Source organism: Vulpes lagopus, chromosome 1 (assembly GCF_018345385.1).
Source record: "Vulpes lagopus strain Blue_001 chromosome 1, ASM1834538v1, whole genome shotgun sequence".
NCBI lineage: Eukaryota > Metazoa > Chordata > Mammalia > Carnivora > Canidae > Vulpes > Vulpes lagopus.
In genome coordinates this window covers 144,005,160-144,028,736 of record NC_054824.1, presented here as the reverse complement: position 1 = coordinate 144,028,736, position 23,577 = coordinate 144,005,160, and the positions used below count along the sequence as shown (strand labels likewise).

General features: G+C 54.1%; 2 protein-coding genes across 5 annotated transcripts; both read left to right on the top strand.

The window, feature by feature from the left end:
* The first annotated feature begins 32 nt into the window (after nt 1–32).
* Nucleotides 33–6,014, top strand: FAM189B (family with sequence similarity 189 member B). 4 transcript variants are annotated; one of them, XM_041750939.1, is made up of 12 exons: nt 33–1,132; nt 1,326–1,382; nt 1,514–1,624; nt 1,750–1,869; nt 2,028–2,135; nt 2,659–2,831; nt 2,960–3,059; nt 3,374–3,443; nt 3,628–4,182; nt 4,764–4,832; nt 4,928–5,181; nt 5,273–6,014. In XM_041750939.1, the coding sequence occupies exons 1-12, from the start codon at nt 908–910 to the stop codon at nt 5,444–5,446; spliced, it is 2,016 nt and encodes a 671-aa protein (XP_041606873.1). In that variant the 5' UTR covers nt 33–907; the 3' UTR covers nt 5,447–6,014. The 4 variants fall into 4 exon arrangements, with proteins under 4 accessions (XP_041606873.1, XP_041606872.1, XP_041606862.1 ...); XM_041750938.1 differs by having other exon boundaries at nt 2,656–2,831; XM_041750928.1 differs by having other exon boundaries at nt 1,245–1,382.
* A 12,848-nt stretch (nt 6,015–18,862) lies between these two features.
* GBA (glucosylceramidase beta) lies at nt 18,863–23,194 on the top strand. Its single transcript, XM_041768137.1, has 11 exons — nt 18,863–19,024; nt 19,324–19,411; nt 19,635–19,826; nt 19,949–20,095; nt 20,405–20,538; nt 20,757–20,929; nt 21,162–21,399; nt 21,718–21,942; nt 22,334–22,497; nt 22,817–22,933; nt 23,025–23,194. The coding sequence occupies exons 1-11, from the start codon at nt 18,998–19,000 to the stop codon at nt 23,128–23,130; spliced, it is 1,611 nt and encodes a 536-aa protein (XP_041624071.1). The 5' UTR covers nt 18,863–18,997; the 3' UTR covers nt 23,131–23,194.
* Nucleotides 23,195–23,577: the final 383 nt, after the last annotated feature.

The window sequence follows — 23,577 nt, the reverse complement described above, 5'->3', positions numbered from 1 at the left end:
GAAGGTCGGGTAGGGCTTGGGAGCCAGCAGACGCTGCGGAGGGCGGGGCGGCGGGGCTGGGCGATTCCGCTCCACACCCGGAAGGTGCTGCCGCCTCTGCTGGGGACGCTGCAGGCCCAGGGCCCCAGAGGCTGGGCGGGGCTGGGATCGGGCCCCAGGCCTGGGGAGGCGGGCAGAGCACCCCCTGCACCAGGCCTGCGGGCGTACGTGGGCTCCTGGGGCGCCCCACCCCTGCCGGCCGCCCCCTGTACCAGGATCGCGGGCAGATACTGGCTCCCGGGGTGCCCTGGCCCGCCCCGCCCCCCTGCACCGGGCCTGCAGGCCGACGCGGACTCCCGGGGTGCACCGCGCAGCCCCGCCCCCGCCCCCGCCCCCGCCCCGCCCCCGCCGCCGGGCAGGACCTGCTGCCGCCCGGGCTGGGGAGCGCAGCGTGTCGCGGGTTGCGGGGCGGGGTGCCCCGCAGCCGGTGGCGCCCCGGCCTCTCCCCGACAGACGGTCTCGGACTCCAGGACTCCTCCCCTCTTCCTTCCACCCTCCTCGCCTCTACCCTCCCCGCCTTTCCCCGGGTTCCGGACCGCGGCCGCTCCTGGACCTGCCCTTCTCGGCGCCCCTGTTCTCCAGGGAGATGCGATGAGCCGGCGCCCCAGCGACCTCATCGCCGTCCCGGGCACGGTGCCCGTCCGGTGCCCGCGGTGGGGAGGGAGCGCTCCGCGATCCCTCCGCGACGCCCCTCCCTTGGGCCCCCGCCCAGCTGGATGCTCTAGGCCATGCCCCAGGGGCCCCATCCGGGAGGTGGGTTCTAGAGCAAAGAGGGTGGAGAGGAGGGACGAGGGGGCCTTGGGCGCCTCTGAGATGCTCCCAAGCGACAGTGGAGGCCGAGCGAGGCGCAGGCAACCGGGCAGCAGGCATGATGCCCTCACCCAGTGACTCCAGCCGCTCGCTGACCAGCCGACCCAGCACCCGGGGCCTTACCCACCTCCGCCTCCACCGACCCTGGCTGCAGGCCCTGCTCACGCTAGGGCTGGCCCAGGTGCTCCTGGGCGTCCTGGTGGTCACCTTCAGCATGGTGGCCTCCTCCGTCACCACCACTGAGAGCATCAAGAGGTCCTGCCCATCTTGGGCTGGGTTCTCGGTGAGTTGGGTGCACAGTCCTTGGGTGGGGTAGGCTCCTGGGGCCCCACCCCTCCATATTAGCTGCCAGTCCAAATGCTGGCCTCTCCTTCTTCTGGGCTTCTGTCTTACAGGGCTGGGCACGCCCTGTGGTGAGGGGCTCACTCATGTGCCTCCCCCTTGCCAGGCTGAGCCTGTACCCACTCTGTCCCCAGCTGGCGTTCTCCGGGGTAGTTGGCGTTGTGTCTTGGAAGCGGCCATTCACTTTAGTGGTAGGTGTTGGGGTCTGGTGCCCACTGGGAGTCAGGTGCCCAGCACCGGAGGCGATGCCCACTTATGCCCCCGAGAAGAGAACTGGCCTGAATGAGGGCTCCAGCCCTGAGTGTGCACCTGCTTCCCCCAGATCTCCTTCTTCTCCCTGCTTTCCGTGCTCTGTGTCATGCTCAGCATGGCTGGCTCTGTTCTCTCCTGTAAGAATGCTCAGCTGGCCCGAGACTTCCAAGACTGCTCCATGGTAAGACTGAGAAAGGAAAGCCTGAAAGAACTGGTGGGGGGAGCTGTGCAGGACACCTGGGTTTGTCCTGACTTGGGCTGCTTCACCCTGACTTGGGCTGCTTCACCCTCCTCACTGCCACCCAGGAAGGAAAGGTCTGTGTGTGCTGCCCCTCCGTTCCCCTCCTCCGGCCCTGCCCAGAGTCAGGCCAGGAACTGAAAGTTGCCTCTAACTCCACCTGTGACGAAGCCCGAGGAGCCCTCAAGGTGAGCGTGCTCTCCCTGCCTCATTCATTCTTTTCTCTCCTATCATTCTCCTGGCTTTCACTTTTGCCTCCCTTTCTGGGGTCCTCAGGGACCCAGAACTGGTGAGATTCACCCCTCCCTAGGCCCCGCTCACATCCCTCTTCCACTCTTGCTTTCAGAACCTGCTCTTCAGTGTCTGTGGGCTGACCATTTGTGCCGCCATCATCTGTACCCTCTCAGCTATCATCTGCTGCATCCAAATCTTCTCCCTGGACCTCGTGCACACGGTGAGGGGGCCAGGGTCAAAGCCGAGCAGGTGTGATGGGGGTAGGGATGTGTGTGTGCTGGGATTGGGCTTGAGGGGATGGTGGCTACAGTGCTGGGCTTCTGAGCACCACTTATTAGGCAGTATAGTGTAGGGATCTCTAGTGTATATATGTATCTAGTGTAGGGATATTTAGGTGGTCCAAGGAATGATGAGGAGGGGAAGGACGGGGAGTGAGAGAATTATGTGATGCTAGTCAGCCCAGAGAGGGAACATTAGACAATGGGACTGCCCTTGGGTGGAGTCCAGAAGATCCTAGATGGGGACAAGGATAAAGGGTTGATGTTCTAGTGGGGGCAGAAGGCAGGTGGCAGTTCTGAGTGTAGGTAAGCCCATAAAGTGGAGGACTTTCTAGATGGCTGGGGCAGAGAGGAGCCAGTTCTGGCTGAGGGAGAGGGCAGGGCCAGGGAAACATGGAAGATTTTGGGAGCCTAGGAGCTGGACTCCCAGAAACCAGGCTTGCTGACCTGCTTGCTCCCCAGCAGCTGGCCCCTGAGCGCTCAGTCTCTGGCCCTTTGGGGTCCCTGGGCTGTGCATCGTCGCCCCCAGCCCCTCTCCTGCACACCATGCTGGATTTGGAAGAATTTGTACCACCAGTACCCCCTCCGCCCTACTATCCCCCAGAGTACACCTGTAGCTCCGAAACAGATGCACAGAGGTGAGACCTGGTGGGTTCCTACTGGGAACTGAGGAAGGGAGCTGGGGCTGCAGCCTGGACTGGTGGGGAGGGAGCACTGTGGATTAGGAATGCTTTTCCAAGCTTCTTACTCTCCCTCATTTTGCCAGCATCACCTACAATGGCTCCATGGACAGTCCAGTGCCCTTGTACCCTACCGACTGCCCCCCTTCTTATGAGGCTGTCATGGGGCTACGAGGAGACAGCCAGGTGAGAGCAGGGCTTAGGGTGGGCTGGGGAGCTGGGGAGAGAGCCTGAAAAGCTGAGGGAGCTGCTGTTGCTGGACAGGGAAACAGCAGTTGTCACATCTTGATAGCACCAGCACATCCATGGTCATCTTTGGTCTTCCCTGGAGCCTGATTTGGTGGGGGCAGGGGTAGGAACTATTACTTCTATTTTACAGATGTGAAAACTGAGGCCCACATAACTGACCTGTACAGAGTGGCCAAGCGGGCCTGAAATCTCGGTCTTCAGAGTTCTGTCCATCACACCAGCTGGCCCCTTGACACTTGTATTTTCTGCAGGCCACTCTGTTTGATCCTCAGCTTCACGATAGCTCCTGCATCTGCGACCGCGTGGCCTCCATTGTAGATGGTGAGCAGAAGGCCGGGAGGGTGGACTCCGGCTGGGCTGCCTGGGAAAACAGAGGTGGGTGGGGCCGGGTTAGGGGCTTCTGGACTTGATCAGCACCCCCCCTGCGGGGGGGTGAAGAACTGGAGGTGGAGTGGCCCCTACCGGGTTTCTGATGCCACCCCGTGCCCACCGCCGCCACTCACAGTGTCCATGGATAGTGGGTCTCTGGTGCTGTCAGCCATTGGTGACTTCCCCGGGGGCTCCAGCCCATCGGAGGACTCCTGCCTGCTGGAGCTGCAGGGCTCCGTGCGATCCGTCGACTACGTGCTCTTCCGCTCCATCCAGCGCAGCCGAGCTGGCTACTGCCTCAGCCTGGACTGCGGCCTGCGGGGCCCCTTCGAGGACAGCCCCCTGCCTCAGCGGCCCCCGCGGGCTGCCCGCTCCTACTCCTGCTCTGCCCCTGAGGCCCCACCGCCTCTGGGCGCCCCCACAACCGCCCGCAGCTGCCACCGGCTGGAGGGCTGGCCGCCCTGGGTGGGACCCTGCTTCCCTGAGCTGAGGCGGCGGGTCCCCCGCGGAGGCAGCCGGCCCCAAGCCCCCACAGCCCCTCCAGCCCGCGGTCCCACTCGCCGCTTCAGCGACAGCTCAGGTTCCCTCACCCCGCCGGGGCAGCGGCCTCCTCACCCGGCTCCTGTGCCGCCACCGCTGCTGCTGCCTCGGTCCCACAGTGACCCAGGTATCACCACCTCCAGCGACACCGGTAAGCACCCCACACCCCTCAAGGTTCAGGAGGGGGCAGGCAGGGCAGTGAGAGGGCCTGTGGTACTCCCAGGCCTCAGGGATGCTGTGAGGTGCCTGGGGAGGAAGAAAGGGCGAGGTCACTCCTGCAGTAGACACCTCCTAAAGCACCATCAGTAGCCGAGTAGCCAAGAGAGGAGGACATTTTCTGAAAACACATTCCACAGCTCACAGCTGGAACTAGTTAACCCCCAAGCCTCGGCTTCCTGCCTGTTAATGGGGTGTAGCAGCAGTGTGCAGCCCAGGTGTTATAGTTACTGAGGAATGAGGTGATGCCAGGAGGATCTGAGCACTGGCACAGAAGGTGCTCATCCCTGCCCTGAGGCATCAGGTATCAGGCAGGTGGAGCACACAGCCGCCAACCAGCGCTTTGGCCCCTGTGTCACTGGGCTCTACCATCAGGTTTCTGGCAGACGTGGGCAGAGGTGGTGCCTCCATGGTTGAGGATGGAGTGTGGGGGCTGGGCTTGAGTCTCTCCAAGCAGGGCTGTGGGTCGGTGGGCATATCCACAGGGCACCTCCACTCCCTCCCTCTACTCCCCAGCTGACTTCAGGGACCTTTATACCAAAGTGCTTGAGGAAGAAGCTGCTTCCGTTTCCTCCGCAGACACAGGTCAGGCCTGTGGTTGGGGGGTTGGGGGTGGGCAGGGAGTGCTGCCTGGCCCTTTGTGCACCTCCTTCCCATCTTCCCTTCCTCTCTCTCTCCAGGGCTCTGCTCTGAAGCCTGCCTCTTCCGTCTAGCCCGCTGCCCTTCACCCAAGTTGCTTCGTGCCCGCTCAGCTGAGAAACGGCGCCCCATGCCCACCTTTCAGAAAGTCCCCCTGCCCTCCGGCCCTGCACCCGCCCACTCCCTGGGAGACCTAAAGAGCAGCTGGCCAGGCCGGGGCTTGGTCACTCGTTTCTTTCAGATGTCCAAGAAGGCCCCAGACCCCAGTGGGAATGGGGCCCATGGGCTTAAGCAGGTAGGAATTATGGGAATCTGGGAAGATACCTAGGAAAGCCTGGAGCTTCGGGCTGAACCTCACTGATGCCCTGTCCTGTGCCCCCCTCTAGGTGCCCCGGAGCCCATGGGGCCGGCCAGGCCGAGAGAGCCTCCACCTTCGCAGCTGTGGCGACCTGAGCTCCGGCTCTTCCCTGCGGCGCCTCCTGTCTGGCCGCCGGCTAGAACGGGGTACCCGCCCCCACAGCCTCAGCCTCAGTGGGGGCAGCCGGGAGACTGGACTCTGACCTGGGCTTCTTGCCACTCTGAACATATCCAGATGAATGCTGGGGCCACAGGCACCAGATGGTTGGGACCAACAACCTCTAGCACCCCATGCACTGGCTGACACAAAGAAACCCGCTGAACACCCCCCGAAGTATACCTTTGCCTCCTACCTCTGGGGGTTCCTGCTGCTTGCCTGGGCCCCTCTGGACTGGGAGAGCTTCTGTCCTGTGCTGCATGGGTATTCAGGCTGTTGAGGGGGAGAGACCCCTGCTTACAGCATTGGAAGAGGAAAATAAAAGTCCCATCCCCTAGCATGAAAGCTGTCCGATTCGAGAGGGACTCTATAGCCAGGGCAGAGGCATATCCCAGTGCTTCAGCATACAGGGCGGTGTGCCTGTGCGATGGGGTGGTAAGGCATGAAGAGTCAGAGAAATCTGGGTGGCTCTCAGCTCTGCCTCGTCCAGCTGCATGACCTTGGGCAAAGTATTTAACCTCAATTGCCTGCTCTGTAAAACCTTGTGAAGATGAATGTTTGTAAAGCTCTTAATATACTAAATAAGTCCTCAATAAATTTCAGTTTTCCCCTTCTCTTCTGGATCATTCTTTGTCACCACTGAAATTTGTTCATAGTTATAGTTATGACTCATAGTCATAGTTAAAACCTTCTCAAGGGTTGCCTGGGTGGCTCAGTAATTGGGCATCTGCCTTTGGCTCAGGGTGTGATCCCGCAGTCCCAGAATTGAGTCCCATATCGGGCTCCTTGCATGGAGCCTGCTTCTTCCTCTGCCTGTGTCTCTGCATCTCTCTCTCTCTCTCTGTCTCTCATGAATAAATAAAATCTTAAAAAAAAAAAAAGAAAGAAAACTCTCAAGACATTTATTTCCAGCTATCTGTATCTGTGCTCCTTTTCATAGTGAAATGTTTTCTCCCTTCCCTCCTCTTCTTGGAACACTCCACAGTCAGGCTCCATCCCATCTCTCCCTAGGCACTGCTCTTGAAAAAGTGTTCAGTAACCAAAAAGGGTTTCAGACTCAAAGGCTATTTCTCTGCCTGCATGTCACTTGACTCCTGAGAAACATTTAGCCCAGGTAATCCACGTTGTTTCTCTTGAATTTTGCCCTTTCTTGTCTTTGAAGTAATCATACTCCTACTTTCCCTCTCCACACTTTTTGGATTTCCTTTGGCAGCTCCTACACCTCTGCTGGGCTGTTGTGATGCTGGAGAACCCCAGGGCTTTCCCCTTGGCCCTCTTCTGTTTTCTGTCTGCCCTCTGTCTGCAAGTGGCACTATCAAAATCCATGGCTTTAAGTACCCATCTACATGTCCATGCATAACTCCCTCCTTGATCCCTCTCCAAGAGCTCCAACATCCAACTTGACAGGTCTGCCTGGGTCTCCAATGGTCACCTCAGACTCACCATGGCCACAGATGAACCTTGAGTCCCATCCCCAGCACCTGTTCTCATCTCAATAAACAGCACCACCATTCACCCAGCTGCACATTTCAGAAGCTTTGGAATCGTCCTGATTTCATCTTTTCCCTCATCCAACACGCCCACTCCTCTCCTGAATTCATGAATTCAGCTGTTTCACCAGCTACCTAGGGAGGTTCAAGCCCCTCTCCTCGATCCCAGCCTCTTAACTATTTCCACTCTTCCTAAAAATCTCTCCCCTTGGCAGAGTGATACATCTGTCACATCAAGGTGTATTTGGATACTCTCCAAACTCCTGAGCAGGCTATGGTCAGCTATAGCCTCTCTGCTCCAGCCAAATGGCCTCACACAGAGACTTGTGCACCTGCTCATCCCCTACGTTGAATCGCCACGCCCCGCAGCTGTGCCCTCGTCACCTGGGCGCCGGGCACCAGTCATTCTGTCAGTGCCACGTTTTTCTGAGCACTCAGCACTATCTAGGATTACCACTACCTAGGGCAACCTCTTGCTGGTGTAGCTCGCTGCGCTGGGGTAACAGCGACTAGAAGGGCGAGGCGGGGCGGGGCGGGGCGGCCACGGCGGGGAGGCGTCAGGCTGCACAGCTTCTTCAATAATTCACAACCTCGAGCGGGTCAGGGCGCGGCCGGACAACAACTCGGGGTAGGAGGAGGCGGAGACGGGGGTTCCCAGTGGGGCAGTTTCTGGGCACTGAACATTCCCGGTCCCGAGGCTCCCTGAGAACCTCCGGGATGCAGCGGAGCCTCGCAGGGCGGGACTCGCTGAGAGAATCCACCCACCCCGCCCGTTACCGCCAGCTAGCCGCCTAGGCGCATGCGCGCTTCTTGCCTTCCGCGCCCTCGTTCGCGTGGACTCCCGAATACGCTTGCGCCCTATCTGGGATACGATTGGTCAGCGAGAGCAGTCCATCCCGAGAAAGACCAATGGGCGTGCGGAAAGGGCCCGCTTCCCGCCTCCCAGTGACTCGCGGCCCCGCCCCACCGCCCCGCGCGTCCCGCGGCTGCGCGTCGAGAGGCTGCGGCTGGGCTGGTGGCAGCCTTGGTTGTGCTGAGCTCCTTGCAGTCTCCCCACAGCGTGGGCGGCGCAGGGCTTTCCCTTCGCCTCCGGCTGACGCTTTGTGTCCCCTCGGCGGCGGCAGGCGTGTTGGATTCATTTTCCCCTCCCTGAGTTTGGAGTTCCCCTTTTCATCATCGTTGTTATTAATTGTAGGAATGGCCCTCTTACACTAGTGGAGAGGGGATGCAATCTTTTTTATTTTTTTTATTTTTTTTATTTATGATAGTCACAGAGAGAGAGAGAGAGAGGCAGAGACACAGGCGGAGGGAGAAGCAGGCTCCATGCACCGGGAGCCTGATGTGGGATTCGATCCCGGGTCTCCAGGATCGCGCCCTGGGCCAAAGGCAGGCGCCAAACCGCTGCGCCACCCAGGGATCCCAGAGGGGATGCAATCTTTAAATGCTCTCCATCCGCCTGTTTTTTTGAGAGGTGCAGTGGGAAGCTCATAATTTATCCATTCTTGGGGATCCCTGGGTGACTCAGCGGTTTAGCGCCTGCCTTCAGCCCAGGGCGTGATCCTGGAGTCCCGGGATCGAGTCCCACATCAGACTCCCTGCATGGAGCCTGCTTCTCCCTCTGCCTGTGTTTCTTGCCTCTGTGTATGTGTCTCACATGAATAAATAAATAAAATCTTAAAAAACAAAATAGATTCTTTAGTCATTCGACAAACGTACACCGAGCACGGGACCAGCGCCAGGCACTGCTGGCGGCGGGGATGGGGCCCTGCCGGGCGTGCCAGGGCTGGGGGGTGGTGCCAGGGTTGGGGGTGGGGCGGGTCTGCAGAAAGAATAGGGCGGGCCTGAGAGGGGGAATGGGGCGGGGCCAGGAGGGGGACTAGGGAGCCGCTGGGGATGCGGCGGGGCCGCGGGGGGGGGGGGGGGGGGGGGGGGCGGGCAGGACACACTTGTCACTACACTAACAACGGGCTTCCCCACTGGTAGGATTCATTACAACCGTGTTAAACTGCCCATGACAGGCAGGGCTGTGAGCTTGTATCACGAGCATTAAGCATTAAGGAGTCCGACTGGAGGTGAAGTGCACTGCTGAAGGAAGAGTCTGCGGAAGGGATACAGAACAAGGGGGAAGAGGCTGGTCTTCCTGGCTTGCAGCTGCTCCTTTCAGTCAGATTTCTACACAGCAGCCAAAGTGATATTTTGAAAATATAAATCTAATCTTGGCATTTTCCTGCAACAAACTCTCCGGTGAATTTCCATCTTAGAACAAAATTTAGACTCATTATGTGGTCACCAATTTGGCAACCAAGCTTTTCCTCCAAACTCCTCACTAGCCCCCTCACTGGCTCTGTCCAGCATGCTCTATCCTTTATTTTGCTTTGTAATTCTCACGGCCACCAGCCACCTGGAATTATCTGTGTTTTGTCTCCGATCTCCACTCAAATATAAGCGCCATAGGGCCAAGGACTTTAGCACTCTATTTGTTGCTGTATCCCCAAGACCTAGAAGAGTGTCTGGCATATATAAATAAATGTTCAATGATTATTTGTTGAATGTGTGAATTGGGGAGCACATAGCAAGGATGCCTAGCCCTAGCAGAGGTGTGAGGAAGATGGTTCTGATGGCAGTGACATTAAATCTCAGGCCTCAATGATTAAAAGGAGTACTTCATTTTTTTCGAGAGAGAGAAAGGAGAAAAAGGAAGTACTCATGGTGAAAGGGAGAGCAGAGGTGAGATGAAATATGGCTTATAAGAGGAAATGTTGTTGGAGCATAAAGTGGAAGTAGACAGGTGAGAAATGAGGGTGGGACAAGAGGCCAGGTCCCATAACCTCTCTTAAGGGCAGTATGGAGCCACCAAAGGAATTTAGGAGAGAGAGAGAGAGAGAGAGGAGACTTCAGAATTTGTATTTTAGTTAGAAAATCCAGTTCTTGGGGAATGGATTGGAAGAGAAAGTAAAGGTTAAGAGACCAAGAGAGAGATGTTTCAGTAGTTTAGAAGAAATAATGGGGGTAAGGATACAGAGAAGACAGAGTCAAGGATGAGCTCCAGATTCTGGGAAGAAGCAGTTGCATTCATGGGAAGAGAACACAGGAGGAAGAGTGGCTTGGCTGGAGCAGAGGATGACCTCATGATGGTCCTGCTGACGTGTCTGAGACACCCAGAGGAAAGATCTGGGGAGCTGAGTCCCATGATAGAGTCAATCCCAGGAGAAAGATTGGGATTGGAGGTGGAGATTTTGGAACCAAAAGCGACTAGGAAGCAATAAAAGCATGGTATGGTGTCCTGGAGGGAGCATGATGCATGGGGAGAGCAGTCTAGGACAGACCCTCAAAGGGACACCCATAGAAGGAAAGAGGAGGGGGTGCCGGCAAAGAGAAGGAACAGCCAAAGAAGTGGGGTAAAATCTCAACCAGTAGAGTATGGAGTCGTGAAAACAAGAGCATGCTTCAAGAAGAGGAAAGTCATGTGTCCCCTGAGGTAGAGTCAAGTCAAATAAGAGCTGAACATCACCCGTTGGACTCAGCAACAGAGATCATTAGTGACCTTGGCAAGTGATGCTCCTGAGCAGAGAAGGCCAGAGATGGCCTGTGAGTGCAGGAAGTGCTGAAGGAGTTTGGCTACAAATCATATCATGTACATTGTTGCATTAAACCCTCACAAAAACCCTTGAGGCAATGCTTCTGGAGATGAGGGAACAAAGCCCAGAGAAGTCAAGTCACTTCCCAGTATCTCAGGTCTAGTGAGTGACAGAGCAAGGATTTTAGGCCCAAACAGTCCTCCACGGTCCACACTGAAACAACCTTCCATCCTGCCTCTCTTCAAGGGAACAAGAGAGAAATGGTGGCGACTGGATCGGGTGAGGTTGGAGGTAGGGATTTTGTGTAGAAGATCCTGGAACTGTACCCGGAGGCTGAGTAACAAACTCCTGATTCCTTTCTGAATTTTCCATGGAACTTTCCAGTTCACAGACATTCTTATCTTCTATGGGCCTCATCACCACCTTGCATGGGAGGCTCAGAGCAGGACGGAACACGAGGGCAGTTCCCTGGTGTTCAGCGTGGGAGCCGATCCTTCCTGCAGCCTCAGCTGTATCTCTGTTAGATCTCACTGTCTTCTCATTGTGTACAGTGAGGCCCCATCCTGCCCTTGCCTCTGAGGGAGGAGCTTTGAGGTTTCAAAGAAAAAGGAACCAGGAAATTTGCTCTGCAACCAGTTATCACCTTTGAGGAAGACTGACACACTGCTCAGGTGCCTGGGAGACCAGGTGACGTGGCAGCTGAGAGCTTCCTGGGCTTCAGAACAGGACATATCTGAAATGAGGTTCGACTCTCTGCCACTTACTGCTCTGTGGTTTCTCTGTGCCTCGTGCATTTCATTGGTGATGTGAAGTGGTCAGGCCAATGGTTGCGAGAAGACTTCATGAAAGATTGGCGGCTGTTCTCTTGAGAAACTTACAGGATAGCATGCAGGGTACAAACAAGTACTTTCAGTTTGCCCCAGGCCTTCCCTCAATGCTAGGTGTATTGGTGAAGAGTTGGTGAATCAAACTAACTTTATTTTGCAGTATGCACATGTATCAAATCATCACATTGTACACCCTAAACTTACCAATTGTGATATGTCAGTTATATCTCAATAAGGCTGTGGGGAGAGGGTTGGTTAATCAGATGAATCCAGGGACGAAACCACACCCTAGTAAGTAAGGGATGTATTCTAGCTGGATTGATAAGGTTGATGGATTCATTCATCTAGTAAAAACTTTTTGATCTCCTGCTCTGCAGTGGGTGGAATGAGAAAATACCTCTCTTTGACTTGACTGTGGGGGTGACCTGGGCCTGGGAAGGCATCTCCTCCCTTGGGAGCTGGTCTGAGGCCTAAAGAACAGGTAGCCATCTCCCTCACTGGAGCTTGCATCTGAGCAAAGCCTACAGCCCAGTACAGGGCGGGCAAAGTGGGCTCAGAGCTGTGGTGCTGGCTCAGCCAAACTATTTTTGTACTTCTTGTCGCTTATGTTTCGTTCCCAGATGCCCTCTCTAGAGTTCAACTAAGTCTTTTAAAAGTGCTGTGTAAAGGGGACTGAGGAGGGTGTCTAGGCCACCTCGCGCGCCCCTGGTGGCCACCGCCAGCAGATCTAGATATTGGAGGGGGTGCCCCAGGGCAATGGTCTTCAGTCGCCCCCTAGGGGGCGTCCTAAAAACTTGTGTCTTTAGCGGGGACAGCTATCAGCAAGAAGGTAATCTGAGAACTTTGGGGCACCAGGACAGGAAAGGCAGACATTCCAGAAAGCGCATTACTGTCCCACACGAGGAAAAACCATCTCTCATTCTACTTGACTTTGGAGTGTTCTGCTCAACAACATGGTCAAAGTAAAAATCGAATTTAAGCCTTTAAATTTGAGTAGGACTTTATCATATAATAATAAAGAGAAGGTTTTTTTTTTTTTAAGATTTTTATCTATTTATTCATGAGACACACACACACACACACACACACACACGCAGAGAGAGAGGCAGAGACACAGAAGGCAGAAGGAGAAGCTGGATCCATGCAGGGAACCCGCTGTGGGACTCAATCCCAGGACCCTGGGAACACACCCTGAGCCAAAGGCAGACGCTCAACCATTTGAGCCACCCAAGCATCCCATAAAGGGAAGTTTTACATGAAGCTTTTTGGGAGGAGAGGGGAAAGCCCAATAATTTAGCAGATCATCATGAAGAAGAAAGCGTAAAGACAGTCCTTCATCCTGAAATTATCGTATCTGTCTTCCCAGTATTTATCGTAATCTGTCTTCTCAGTATTTTACATGCCTCCAGCTGTGTAAAATATGTTATTGAAAAGAGTTTCCGTGTACTAGTGCAGATCCTTGCAAAAGCAACCAACCAACCACAAATACGCAATACACTTTATGCTAACTTCATTCAGGTGTAATTTGCATACTATAAAAGTTTCTCCTTTTTTTTTAAGATTCTATTTTTAAGTAATCTCTGTACCCAATGTGGGGATCGAACTTACGTCACATGCTCCACAAACTGAGCCAGCCAGGCGCCCCCTTAAATATTTTGATTTGTCATATATTTTATGTATTTGTAGCACAGTGATAATCACATATTGTGAAAATGACATACATTGCTTATAAATTATTAATTCGTGGCCCGTTTTTGCTTCTATTAAATCCCATTTATTCCCTTTAGGTTAGCACAAGATCTGACTACATTATGTGTTTTAGATGATGGGGCCTAAGCATTTACTTACTGAAAACATATTTTATAATAAAAATTTGTCCCATACTCTTTCTTAATATTCCAGTTAAGGTAACTGTTTATTCTTTTAAATTAGGTGTATAAGTAAATCCTCTTTACATTCATTTCAGCGGAGGAGAGAGTATGCTAGGAAATACTTGCTAGGGAGAGGAGGTGCTTGAGAGCTTTTGGGCTGAGACCTCCCAGGCTGGAGAAGGTGAAGCTTGCCCACAGAGCAAGAGCTGCCCAGGAAATTCTCCAGGCCAGCTCACTACTGAGCCGCATCCCCTGACTGATACCTTTGGAGAAAAGGATCCAGAAATGCTGCCACGCAGTCAGCACGTCCTTTAGAAGCCAAAGCAGGCTTCAGCTTGGTGGAGTAGAACACTCCATGAAGACAAGGAATGATTTAAAACAATATGAACACTGCAGGTTTTCATTTTTTTTAATTTTTATTTATTTATGATAGTCACAGAGAGAGAGAGAGAGGCAGAGACACAGGCGGAGGGAGAAGCAGGCTCCATGCACCGAGAGCCCGACGTGGGATTCGATCCCGGGTCTCCAGGATCGCGCCCTGGGCCAAAGGCAGGCGCCAAACCGCTGCACCACCCAGGGATCCCCACTGCAGGTTTTCAAAATAGCCAGTGTCTAGCATAGTGTCTGGGACACCAGAGGTTTTCCTGAAATATGTGGTGTGTGTCATGGGATTCTGGATATGAATCTGGTTTCTTCTTTTTAAAGATTTAATTTATTCATTTGAGACAGAGACAGGGAGCGTGAGTGAGCAAAGGGAGGGGCAGAAGGAGAGGAGCCTTGATGTGGGGCTTGATACCAGGACCCCGGAATCATGACCTGAGCTGAAGGCAGATGCTTCACTGACTGAGCCACGCAGACACCCCAAAATGTAATTTTTAAGACTTTATTTTTAAAGCAATACCGACACCTAGTGTGGCACTTGAACCCACAACCCCAAGATCAAAACTCACATGTTGCACTGACAGAGCCCACCAGGTGCCCTGGTGCTGGAGAATTTTTACAAACTGAAGGGTAAGGAGAAGAAACAAGAGACAAACTCTGTGCCTGCAGAGTGAAACAGGGCAGGGATGGGGGCTTTACAGCCTAGGAGCAAGCGGGCAGGGCCGGATGTAGTATGTGCTTAATATATGCTGTGGAATTAATGAATTGGAGGGCAATAAGGTGTTGGGTGTCAACTGCTCACCTCCAGAGAGCAAGGCCCTTGCAGGAGAGTGCTTTCTGGAGAAATAGGAAGTCAGGATGGGGCAAGTGCTGGCGTGGTGATGATTCACTTCAGTTCAACGCTTTGGCACCTGCCCACTCTGGGCTTGACCATCTGCGTGGAGTAAGATGTGCCTTCACAGAATTAAACACAGACCTCATCTGTTCCGATATTTGGTGCCAGGCAGTGTACTAGACACACACAATATCATACTTAAAGCTCTCAACAAATGTGTGAGGTTGAGTTGCCACTACGCTCAAATGGCTGAGCAGGATTCCTTGGGGGAAGGGGCACAGATTTCCAGACACTGTCACAGTCAAGTGCCCTCCTGGGCACCTGCCCCTGCTGCTTCGAAACAGACTTCAGAAACCCTCACAGACTCTACTCATCCTCCTTTGGGCCATATCAAATGCCCTTTCTGCCCTGAGAGTGGGAACTGGGCCACTCTCCTCCCGGCCAGGAAGGTAGGACAGAGAAGGGCTATGAACCAGGTTAGTCACACACAAAGACTCACTGCTTCTTCTGGGGGCGAAACTGTTCCCAAAGAAGACTGAACTTGCATGGAAACTCAGGACTGGGGATCCCTGGGTGGCGCAGCGGTTTGGCGCCTGCCTTTGGCCCAGGGCGCGATCCTGGAGACCCGGGATCGAATCCCACGTCGGGCTCCCGGTGCATGGAGCCTGCTTCTCCCTCTGCCTGTGTCTCTGCCTCTCTCTCTCTATCTCTCTGTATGACTATCAAAAATAAATAATTAAAAAAAAAAAAAAAAAGAAAAGAAACTCAGGACTGCAAGCTCTGTGCTGCAATAAGATGGTGACTCCATATCAAGCCGCTTTACGGTCAGAGGGAAGACAGAATGCAGCTCCCAACTACCACAAATGATGCAGCCGAGTCTCCCACACTTGAGGACATCGCAGGTGTCAGCTCATTTGGAGTGCACTGGATATGGCTCAGTATGGTTAAGAAATTGCCTGAAGGTCAGTCAGCTAGTAAGCTGTAGAGCCAGGATCCAAGCCTGGCTAGCCTCGCTGATAATCGGCATCAGTGCTGTAGGAACCTAGAAGAGAGAATCAATTTTGCCCACAGTGTGTCTGGAAGTTTTCACTGAAATAATTTAAAAAGCCAAAAAGTGGGCAGCCCGGGTGGCTCAGCGGTTTAGCGCCGTCTTTGGCCCAGGGCCTGATCCTGGAGAATGGGGATTGAGTCCTGCATTGGGCTCCCTGCATGGAGCCTCTTCCTGTGTCTCTGCCTCTCTCTCTCTCTCTCTCTCTCTCTCTCTCTCTGTCTCTCTCCTCTCTCTCTCATGAATAAATAAATAAATAAAATCTTAAAAAAAAAAAAAGCCAAAAAGGCACAACAAAGAAGCAGTTCCTGGGCACCTACTAGGGCTACTGACTCCAGGAGCTACCCTGAGAGGTGCTGGTATTGCCTCCATTCTATAGGTGAGCAAATCGGCTCCAAGAGCTAGAGCTGGTCGGTCACAGCTGTGTGTGTCACTCCCACTAAGCCACAGGTGCTGTGGTCATGTGGCATTGTGGACAGCCTCCGTCTCACAACCACTGAGGATACAGCCGTGTACACTTTCCAGCTTCTGAACTGCCTCATACAACCTCCCTGTTCTGTGAGAAATGAAAACCAGTTATGACAGTCCTCATCTGATGACAAAACATGTTGTCCCGCGATGTTGGTGACTCCCTCCCTCCAGTGATGCTGGCCCTCTGCCCAGGGCCTGTCCTCCCTGCTCTTCCACCCCTTCTCCTTTGTGAAGCCTTCCTGGGTCACTCCCAACATGAAGGGTCACTCCATGAACACCTGGTAACTTGTCTTTATCTGTTTGGAATTTTTTTTAGATTTTATTTATTTATTTATTTATTTATTTATTTGAGAGACAGAGAGCATGAGCAGGGGGAGGAGCAGAGGGAGAAGGACAAGCAGACTTCGCTGAGCAGGGAGCCAACATGGGCTTGATCCCAGGTCCCTGAGATCATGACCTGAGCCAAAGGCAGATGCTTCACTGACTGAGCCACCCAGATGCCCCTGGCTTGTCTTTATCTGTGACTACTCGTGTACCTGCCTGACTCCCCTGCCTCTCAACCCTCTGTAGGGCAAACTATACCTTAACTGATGTACCATAAGTGTTAAGGTTTGAAGCCGATGGCCAAGAAAGAATTTTTGAGATGTGTTTGGTGTGAAAATATGGTCTTATTAAACTCCCAGATGGGACACCTGGGTGGCTCAGTGGTTGAGCATCTGCCTTTGGCCCAGGGTGTGATCCCAGGATGCTGGAATCGAGTCCCACATCGGGCTCCCTGCATGGAGCCTGCTTCTCCATCTGCTTATATCTCTGCCTCTCTCTCTGCGTCTCTCATGAATAAATAAATAAAATCTTTAAACAACAACAACAATAACAAAAACCCAGAGATGGGACCCATGGGCAGGAAGAGCCACCCTGGGGTCCTGAGGAGTGGCCCATTGTAAACTTCCAAGTTGGCAGAGGGTAGGTATAGTATATGTCTCTAAGGAATTTTGAAGCGAGGTTTCCAGGATCTTGAAGAGGCTAGCTGTTGTTGGGAAAGGTCATTTATTACTGTCTAATAAAGCCTGAGTCATGAAACCCTTTGGACGTTCATTGGTGGGTCATATGCTTGGGTAATGGTCACCAACATGTATCTCGGGGCGGGGGGTAGAGATAAAGCAGGTTTCCAAAGGAATTCTTTTTTAAAGATTTTATTTATTCATGAGAGGCACACAGAGAGAAGCAGAGACATAGGTAGAAGGAGAAGCAGGCTCCATGCAGGGAGCCTGATATGGGACTCGATCCTGGGACTCCAGGATCACACCCTGGACCAAAGGCAGATGCTAAACCGCTGAGCCACCCAGGCGTCCCTCCAAAGGAATTTTTATATGTTAAGGTAGACTTAAGTTGAGACTGCCTGTTGTCCTCAGCAAAATATTTTTTAATGATTTTATTTATTTATTCATGAGAGACAAAGAGAGAGAGAGAGAGAGAGAGAGAGAGGCAGAGACACAGGCAGAGGGAGAAGTAGGCTCCGTGCAGGAAGCCTGCAACTGCTGAGCCACCCAGGTGTCCCTCAGCAAAATATTAACATCTAGGCAGCTGAGTCCCTAGAGGAATGTCACTCTGCCTGTTTCAAGGACCTGTCAGTGGGCTGCAGGTAGAAAGGAAATTTAATATTTTCTTCTGCCTTTGTTTCCCACGTCATTAATCATCTCCCAGTATACTGAGGGTGAACATGTTTTCTTAGTATCACCTTTCTTAGTATTACTTTATTTTTATTTAAATTTAATTAGCCAACATATAGTTCATACTTAGTTTCAGATGTAGTATTCAATAATTTTTCAGTTGCATATAACACCCAGTGCTCATCACCTCAGGAGCCCTCCTTTATGTCCATCCTCCAGTTACCCCATCCCCCCACCCACCTAGTATTGCCTTATTTTTCTCTTTAATGTTTAAATTTATTATTTTATTTTATTTTATTTTTATTTATTATTATTATTTTTATTTATGATAGTCACAGAGAGAGAGAGAGAGAAAGAGAGAGAGAGAGAGAGAGGCAGAGACACAGGCAGAGGGAGAAGCAGGCTCCATGCACCGGGAGCCCAATGTGGGATTCGATCCCAGGCCTCCAGGATCACGCCCTGGGCCAAAGGCAGGCGCCAAACCGCTGCACCACCCAGGGATCCCTATTTTTTTATTTTTTTAAAAAAGATTTTATTTATTCATGAGAGACACAGAGAAAGAGAGAGAGGCAGAGACACAGGCGGAGGGAGAAGCAGGCTCCACACAGGGAGCCCAATGTGGGACTCAATCCTGGGACTCCAGAATCATGCCCTGGACCGAAGGTTTGTGCTCAAACCGCTGAGCCACCCATGGATCCCTATTTTTATTTTTTAAAAAGATTTTATTCATTTATTTGAGAGACAGAGAAAGAGAGAAAGAGAAAGGGAGCACAAGCAAGGAGGAGGGGAAGAAGGAGAAACAGACTCCCCACTGAGCAGGGTGCCCCATGTGGGACTTGATCCCAGGACCCTGAGATCACGACCTGAGCCCAAGGCAGACACTTCCCTGACTTGATGCACCCAGGAACCCCTTAATTTATTTTTTAAGTAAGCTCTGTGCCCAACATGGGGCTTGAACTCATGACCCCGAGACTAAGAGTCGTGCTCTATCAACTGAGCCAGCCAGGCATCCCATCTTTATTAGGTATTACTTAAAATTTTTTTTCTCAAGAAAGCAGAGTGCCTGCTGTGGCTCCCAGCCTCAGGGACTTGGGAGCCTCTACTTCACTTTGCACTCGGATCTTTGATTTAGATTCTTCCTGAGGTTGTCATCCAAATGTGCGTTCCAGAAGTTCATAAGACCGGTAGTCAACAGCCAGGAGGAAGCAAGCCGCCCTCTACAAGTATGGTTGCAGTTGCTTCACTTCCTGTATCATGTGACTCGCCCAGAGTTATCACATGACCCATTCACTCCCCTCTGCCGGAATTAAACCTGCAGGGCTAATCCGGTGTCTATAGTTACCGCTGGCACCTGCATCCCTGTTTTTATTTAGTGGATCCTCTATCCTTCCAAGGCTTGGGAACCCTGCGGTCCCCTCACCTGGTGATGGAGCTTTCCAGTCCTCCCAGAGAGGTAAGTGCTCCCAATTGGTCTTGTCACGCTGCTTCTGGAATCCTGGCCTTCCAGACTCTGGAATTCAATGAATGACAGTCTCTTCCAACCCAGGCGATCGTGGCCCTTTGATGGAGGGGTAGTTGGGAAGAGGGGAGAAGAGCCTGGTTGGGGTGGGCAGCACCCAGTGTCTGTGGGCCTCTTGTCCTGTCCCAGTTAAAGGAAGGTGGGAGACTGGGCTGTGGGCACGCGGCCCAAAGGGGAGCCGCTGGGGGACAGAGAGGGGCCTGCCTTCCAGCCACTCGTCATTCTGTTCTCAGGACCGTCTCCAGTCCCTGGGCAGGGTAAGCATCATGGCTGCCAGCCTCATGGGATTGCTTCTACTTCAGGCAGTATCATGGGTATCAGGTGAGTGAGTCACGGAGAGCCCCGGGCTCCTTCTGCCTGAGGGTCCTTGGTCGTCTTCCGGTATACTGGAGCTCCAGTAGGTGTTACATAAACCCTTTTGAGTGATGGGGACCCACCTTGGGGTGGGGGCACAGCGAGAGGGTTTTTGAGATCAGGATCCCAACCAGCATGTCCCTTCTCGATCTTCATCCTATAGCCTCAACTTGTGCTCCTTCCTTCCCAGGTGCCCGCCCCTGCATCCCTAAAAGCTTTGGCTACAGCTCAGTAGTCTGTGTCTGCAATGCCACATACTGTGACTCTCTTGACCCCCTGGCCCTGCCTGCCCCTGGCACCTTCAGCCGGTATGAGAGCACACGCAGCGGGCGCCGAATGGAGCTGAGTCTGGGGACCATCCGGTCCAACCACACGGGCACAGGTGACTCCACCCCTCACCCCCAAATGCAGGTTGGGATCTCCCTGGAGCAGAATCACACTGGTGACCACCACACTTTCCTCCCTGAGGCACTGAGACCCTTCCACTGCCTTGCGTGTTCTCAGGGCTGCTACTGACCCTGCAGCCAGATCAGAAGTTCCAGAAGGTCAAGGGATTTGGAGGGGCCATGACGGATGCAGCTGCCCTCAACATCCTCGCCTTGTCACCCTCTGCCCGGAATTTGCTACTCAAATCCTATTTCTCTGCAGAAGGTGAGGAGAAGGGGAACATGATGACATAGTGCGATTGACACTTTGACCTTTCCATTGACCGTGACTTCCACCCATCCCCAACATTTGGGTCCTCTCTTAATGCCCAGTGAAGTAAGATTGTCCTGCCTGACTCTCACTGAGTGCTTAGAGTTGCTGAGGCTCAGAAGGCCTGGCCCTACAGGCTCAGCTCGGGAGCCCAGGCTCCCTTTGTCCTACCTCAGTCATAATTTAGGACTGGTAAGTGGCAGGCTAGGTCTCACGTGCTTCCACTGACCCAGACCCTCATAGCTTGGCCTGCCTTTTCTACAGGAATCGAGTACAACATCATCCGGGTACCCATGGCCAGCTGTGACTTCTCCATCCGCACCTACACCTATGATGACACCCATGATGACTTCCAGTTGCATAACTTCAGCCTCCCTGAGGAAGACATCAAGCTCAAGGTGGGTACTCGGCCCTTGGGGAGTTGATGGCTGCTGGGAGAGAAGCCTCAGGCTACAGCAGTCTGCAGAGAGAGCTGGAACCTGCCCCCTGCTCTCTGTTGTGTTCAAGGGGAGGGGGTGGGCAGGGCGGGGGCCGATGGTTAGGCCTGATGCACTGGTTGGGCCAGTCTATCCATGTTCCAGCTCTGGGTATCTCTGCCCTCACCTCCATTCTCTAGATACCCCTGATTCACCAAGCCCTGGAACTGGCCCAGCACCCTGTGTCACTCTTCGCCAGTCCCTGGACATCACCCACTTGGCTGAAGACCAACGGGGCAGTGAATGGGAAGGGGTCACTCAAGGGTCAGCCTGGGGATCTCTACCACCAGACGTGGGCCAGATACTTTGTTAAGTAAGGGAACTGCAAGGCCATGGGGTCTGGACCAGATCCCCTCTTGGACACCCTCATCTCTGCCCCACCCCTGGGCCTGGGTCACCCCCAGATCTGAGTCCTCAGGTCACCTTTCTACCTCCTGGGCCTTTTGGATTTGGCCTGCCGGTTCCCCCCACCTCGATGGGCTTCCTATTCTCGAGTCTTGCTTGCCTTCCTTGGCTAGGCACACTCACACCCTCTCCCCTGCTAGGTTCCTGGACGCCTATGCAGAGCACAAGTTGCAGTTCTGGGCAGTGACGGCAGAGAATGAGCCTTCCGCAGGGCTTTTCAGCGGATACCCTTTCCAGTGCTTGGGCTTCACCCCTGAACACCAGCGAGACTTCATTGCCCGGGACCTGGGTCCTGCCCTGGCCAACAGTACACACCATGATATCCGTCTGCTCATACTAGATGACCAGCGCTTGCTGCTGCCCCACTGGGCCCAGGTGGTAAGGCCCAGGGTCTCCAGGGCTATCCCAGTGATCCCAACATCCAGGTGGCTGGCTCCTGTAGTGTCTTCCCTGCCCCAACTCCTGACTCCTAGAATTTCCTGGGCTGGAGCCAGGCACCCTGGTGGCTCCCCTGGGTGCTGATAGGGGCTGACAGGTGCTGACCTTCTCTGCGTCTCCAGGGCCCCAGGAGTCCCTCTAGTTGCCTGCATCCCTCTGCCCCTTCCTCCGGTCCCCAGTGCTGTTTCCAGAACCCTCCATGCCAGGCTCAGCTTTGGTGGCCCCTTTCCCCAGGCATCTCTGGCCTTCCCTGTACAGGTACTGGCAGACCCAGAGGCAGCTAAGTACGTCCATGGCATTGCTGTACATTGGTACCTGGACTTTCTGGCTCCAGCGAAAGCCACACTGGGGGAGACACACCGCCTGTTCCCCAACACAATGCTCTTTGCCTCAGAGGCCTGTGTGGGCTCCAAGTTCTGGGAGCAGAGTGTGCGGCTGGGCTCTTGGGACCGAGGGGTGCAGTACAGCCACAGCATCATCACGGTGAGCCCCCAGGCCTTCCTGTCGAGCAGACCACCACAGACCCTCTTCCTCTCACCAACAGAAGGCCCCTTCCCCAGCTGGTCCAGCTGATTTGCTCTTTAGGGCACATGTTGGGATGTCATGATTCCCTATGGTGCCTTCGCCTCACAGATATGCATACCCCGTTACCCTCCCTTAACGCCTGCATCTAGGGCAGTCACATCTGCCCTGATTCCTCAGCTTCTCTTTTGATGCCTCTGTCCTCACCATCCCCCTCCTTAGGTATTGAGGGTGTAGGGTGCCCCTCCCAGGGCCAGGGCACCATTGTAGCTTGTTTTGTTTGTGCACCCCTTAACTATATCCTCCGGGGACCCCATGTGGAGCGTTTCTTTCTGCCCTGCTCCCACCCCAGAACCTCCTCTACCATGTGGTTGGCTGGACTGACTGGAACCTTGCCCTGAACCTGGAAGGAGGGCCCAACTGGGTGCGCAACTTTGTCGACAGCCCCATCATCGTCGACATCACCAAAGATGTGTTCTATAAACAGCCCATGTTCTACCACCTTGGCCACTTCAGGTGAGTGGAGGGCAGGTGCCCCGACTCCACACCAGGCCTGGGATCTCCTGCACTGGGCTTATGTGGCCCCATGCAGACATTTAGGGTGGGAGCTGGGGAGAGGCACCGCTGTCCCTCCTGCCCCATCCAGGCAGGAAGTGAGCAGGTGGCAGCCGACAAGCCCTGAATACCCGATGCAGGGGATGGGAAGGGCTCTGGGGTGGACAGTGGGTAGAGAGACTTCTCAGGTGAGGGGCTGACAGGGGCTGCTCTCAAGGGAGTGGGCTCCAGCCCGGAGGGGCGAGGCTGGAGTCACTGACCATGCTTGTTCCCACTTCAGCAAGTTCATCCCAGAGGGCTCCCAGAGAGTGGGGCTGGCAGCCAGCAAGAAGAATGGCTTGGACACTGTGGCACTGACACGTCCTGACGGCTCTGCAGTTGTGGTTGTGTTAAACCGGTGAGAGTGGCAGGGCCTGGGAACTGGGCTGGGGCTGGGACAGCAGCTTTGATGGCCCAAGCGCTCAGCCTCTCTTTCTTTCCTTCCCCAGGTCCTCGAAGGATGTGCCTCTCACCATCAAGGACCCTGCCGTGGGCTTCGTGGAGACGCTCTCTCCAGCCTACTCCATTCATACCTATCTGTGGCGTCGCCAGTGACTGGGGCAGATGCCCAAGCAGGGCTGGGGCTCAGCTGGGGCATTAAAAGGACAGTTGGCTCCCATGCTGTCTGTGGCTAAAGAGGACCTAGGAGGGCTGGGGTGAACATAGGTGATGTAAGCCCGGGAGCAGTGGTTTGGGTGACTCACTCTCCCCCAGCTCATGTTGGGGGGGCAGGCCGGAGGGCTAGAGGCCCCTTGGGAGAGGGCAGGGAAGCCCCAGTAGCCCTACCCCCAAGCTGTGTGAGTGTGTGCTATGTGCTGGCTCCCGTGGAAACTGGGCCCAGGCCCAGGGTGAGCTCACCGTCTGTACAAACACAAGCTAGGGGTGGGGGTGGTTAAGGAAAGGAAATTAGGAAGACCGGGCCCCAGTGGGGAGCTGGGTGCCTCTCCTGGGCTGAGCAGCAGCAGGGATGGTACAAGGGCACAGGCAGCTAGGGAAGCTGGG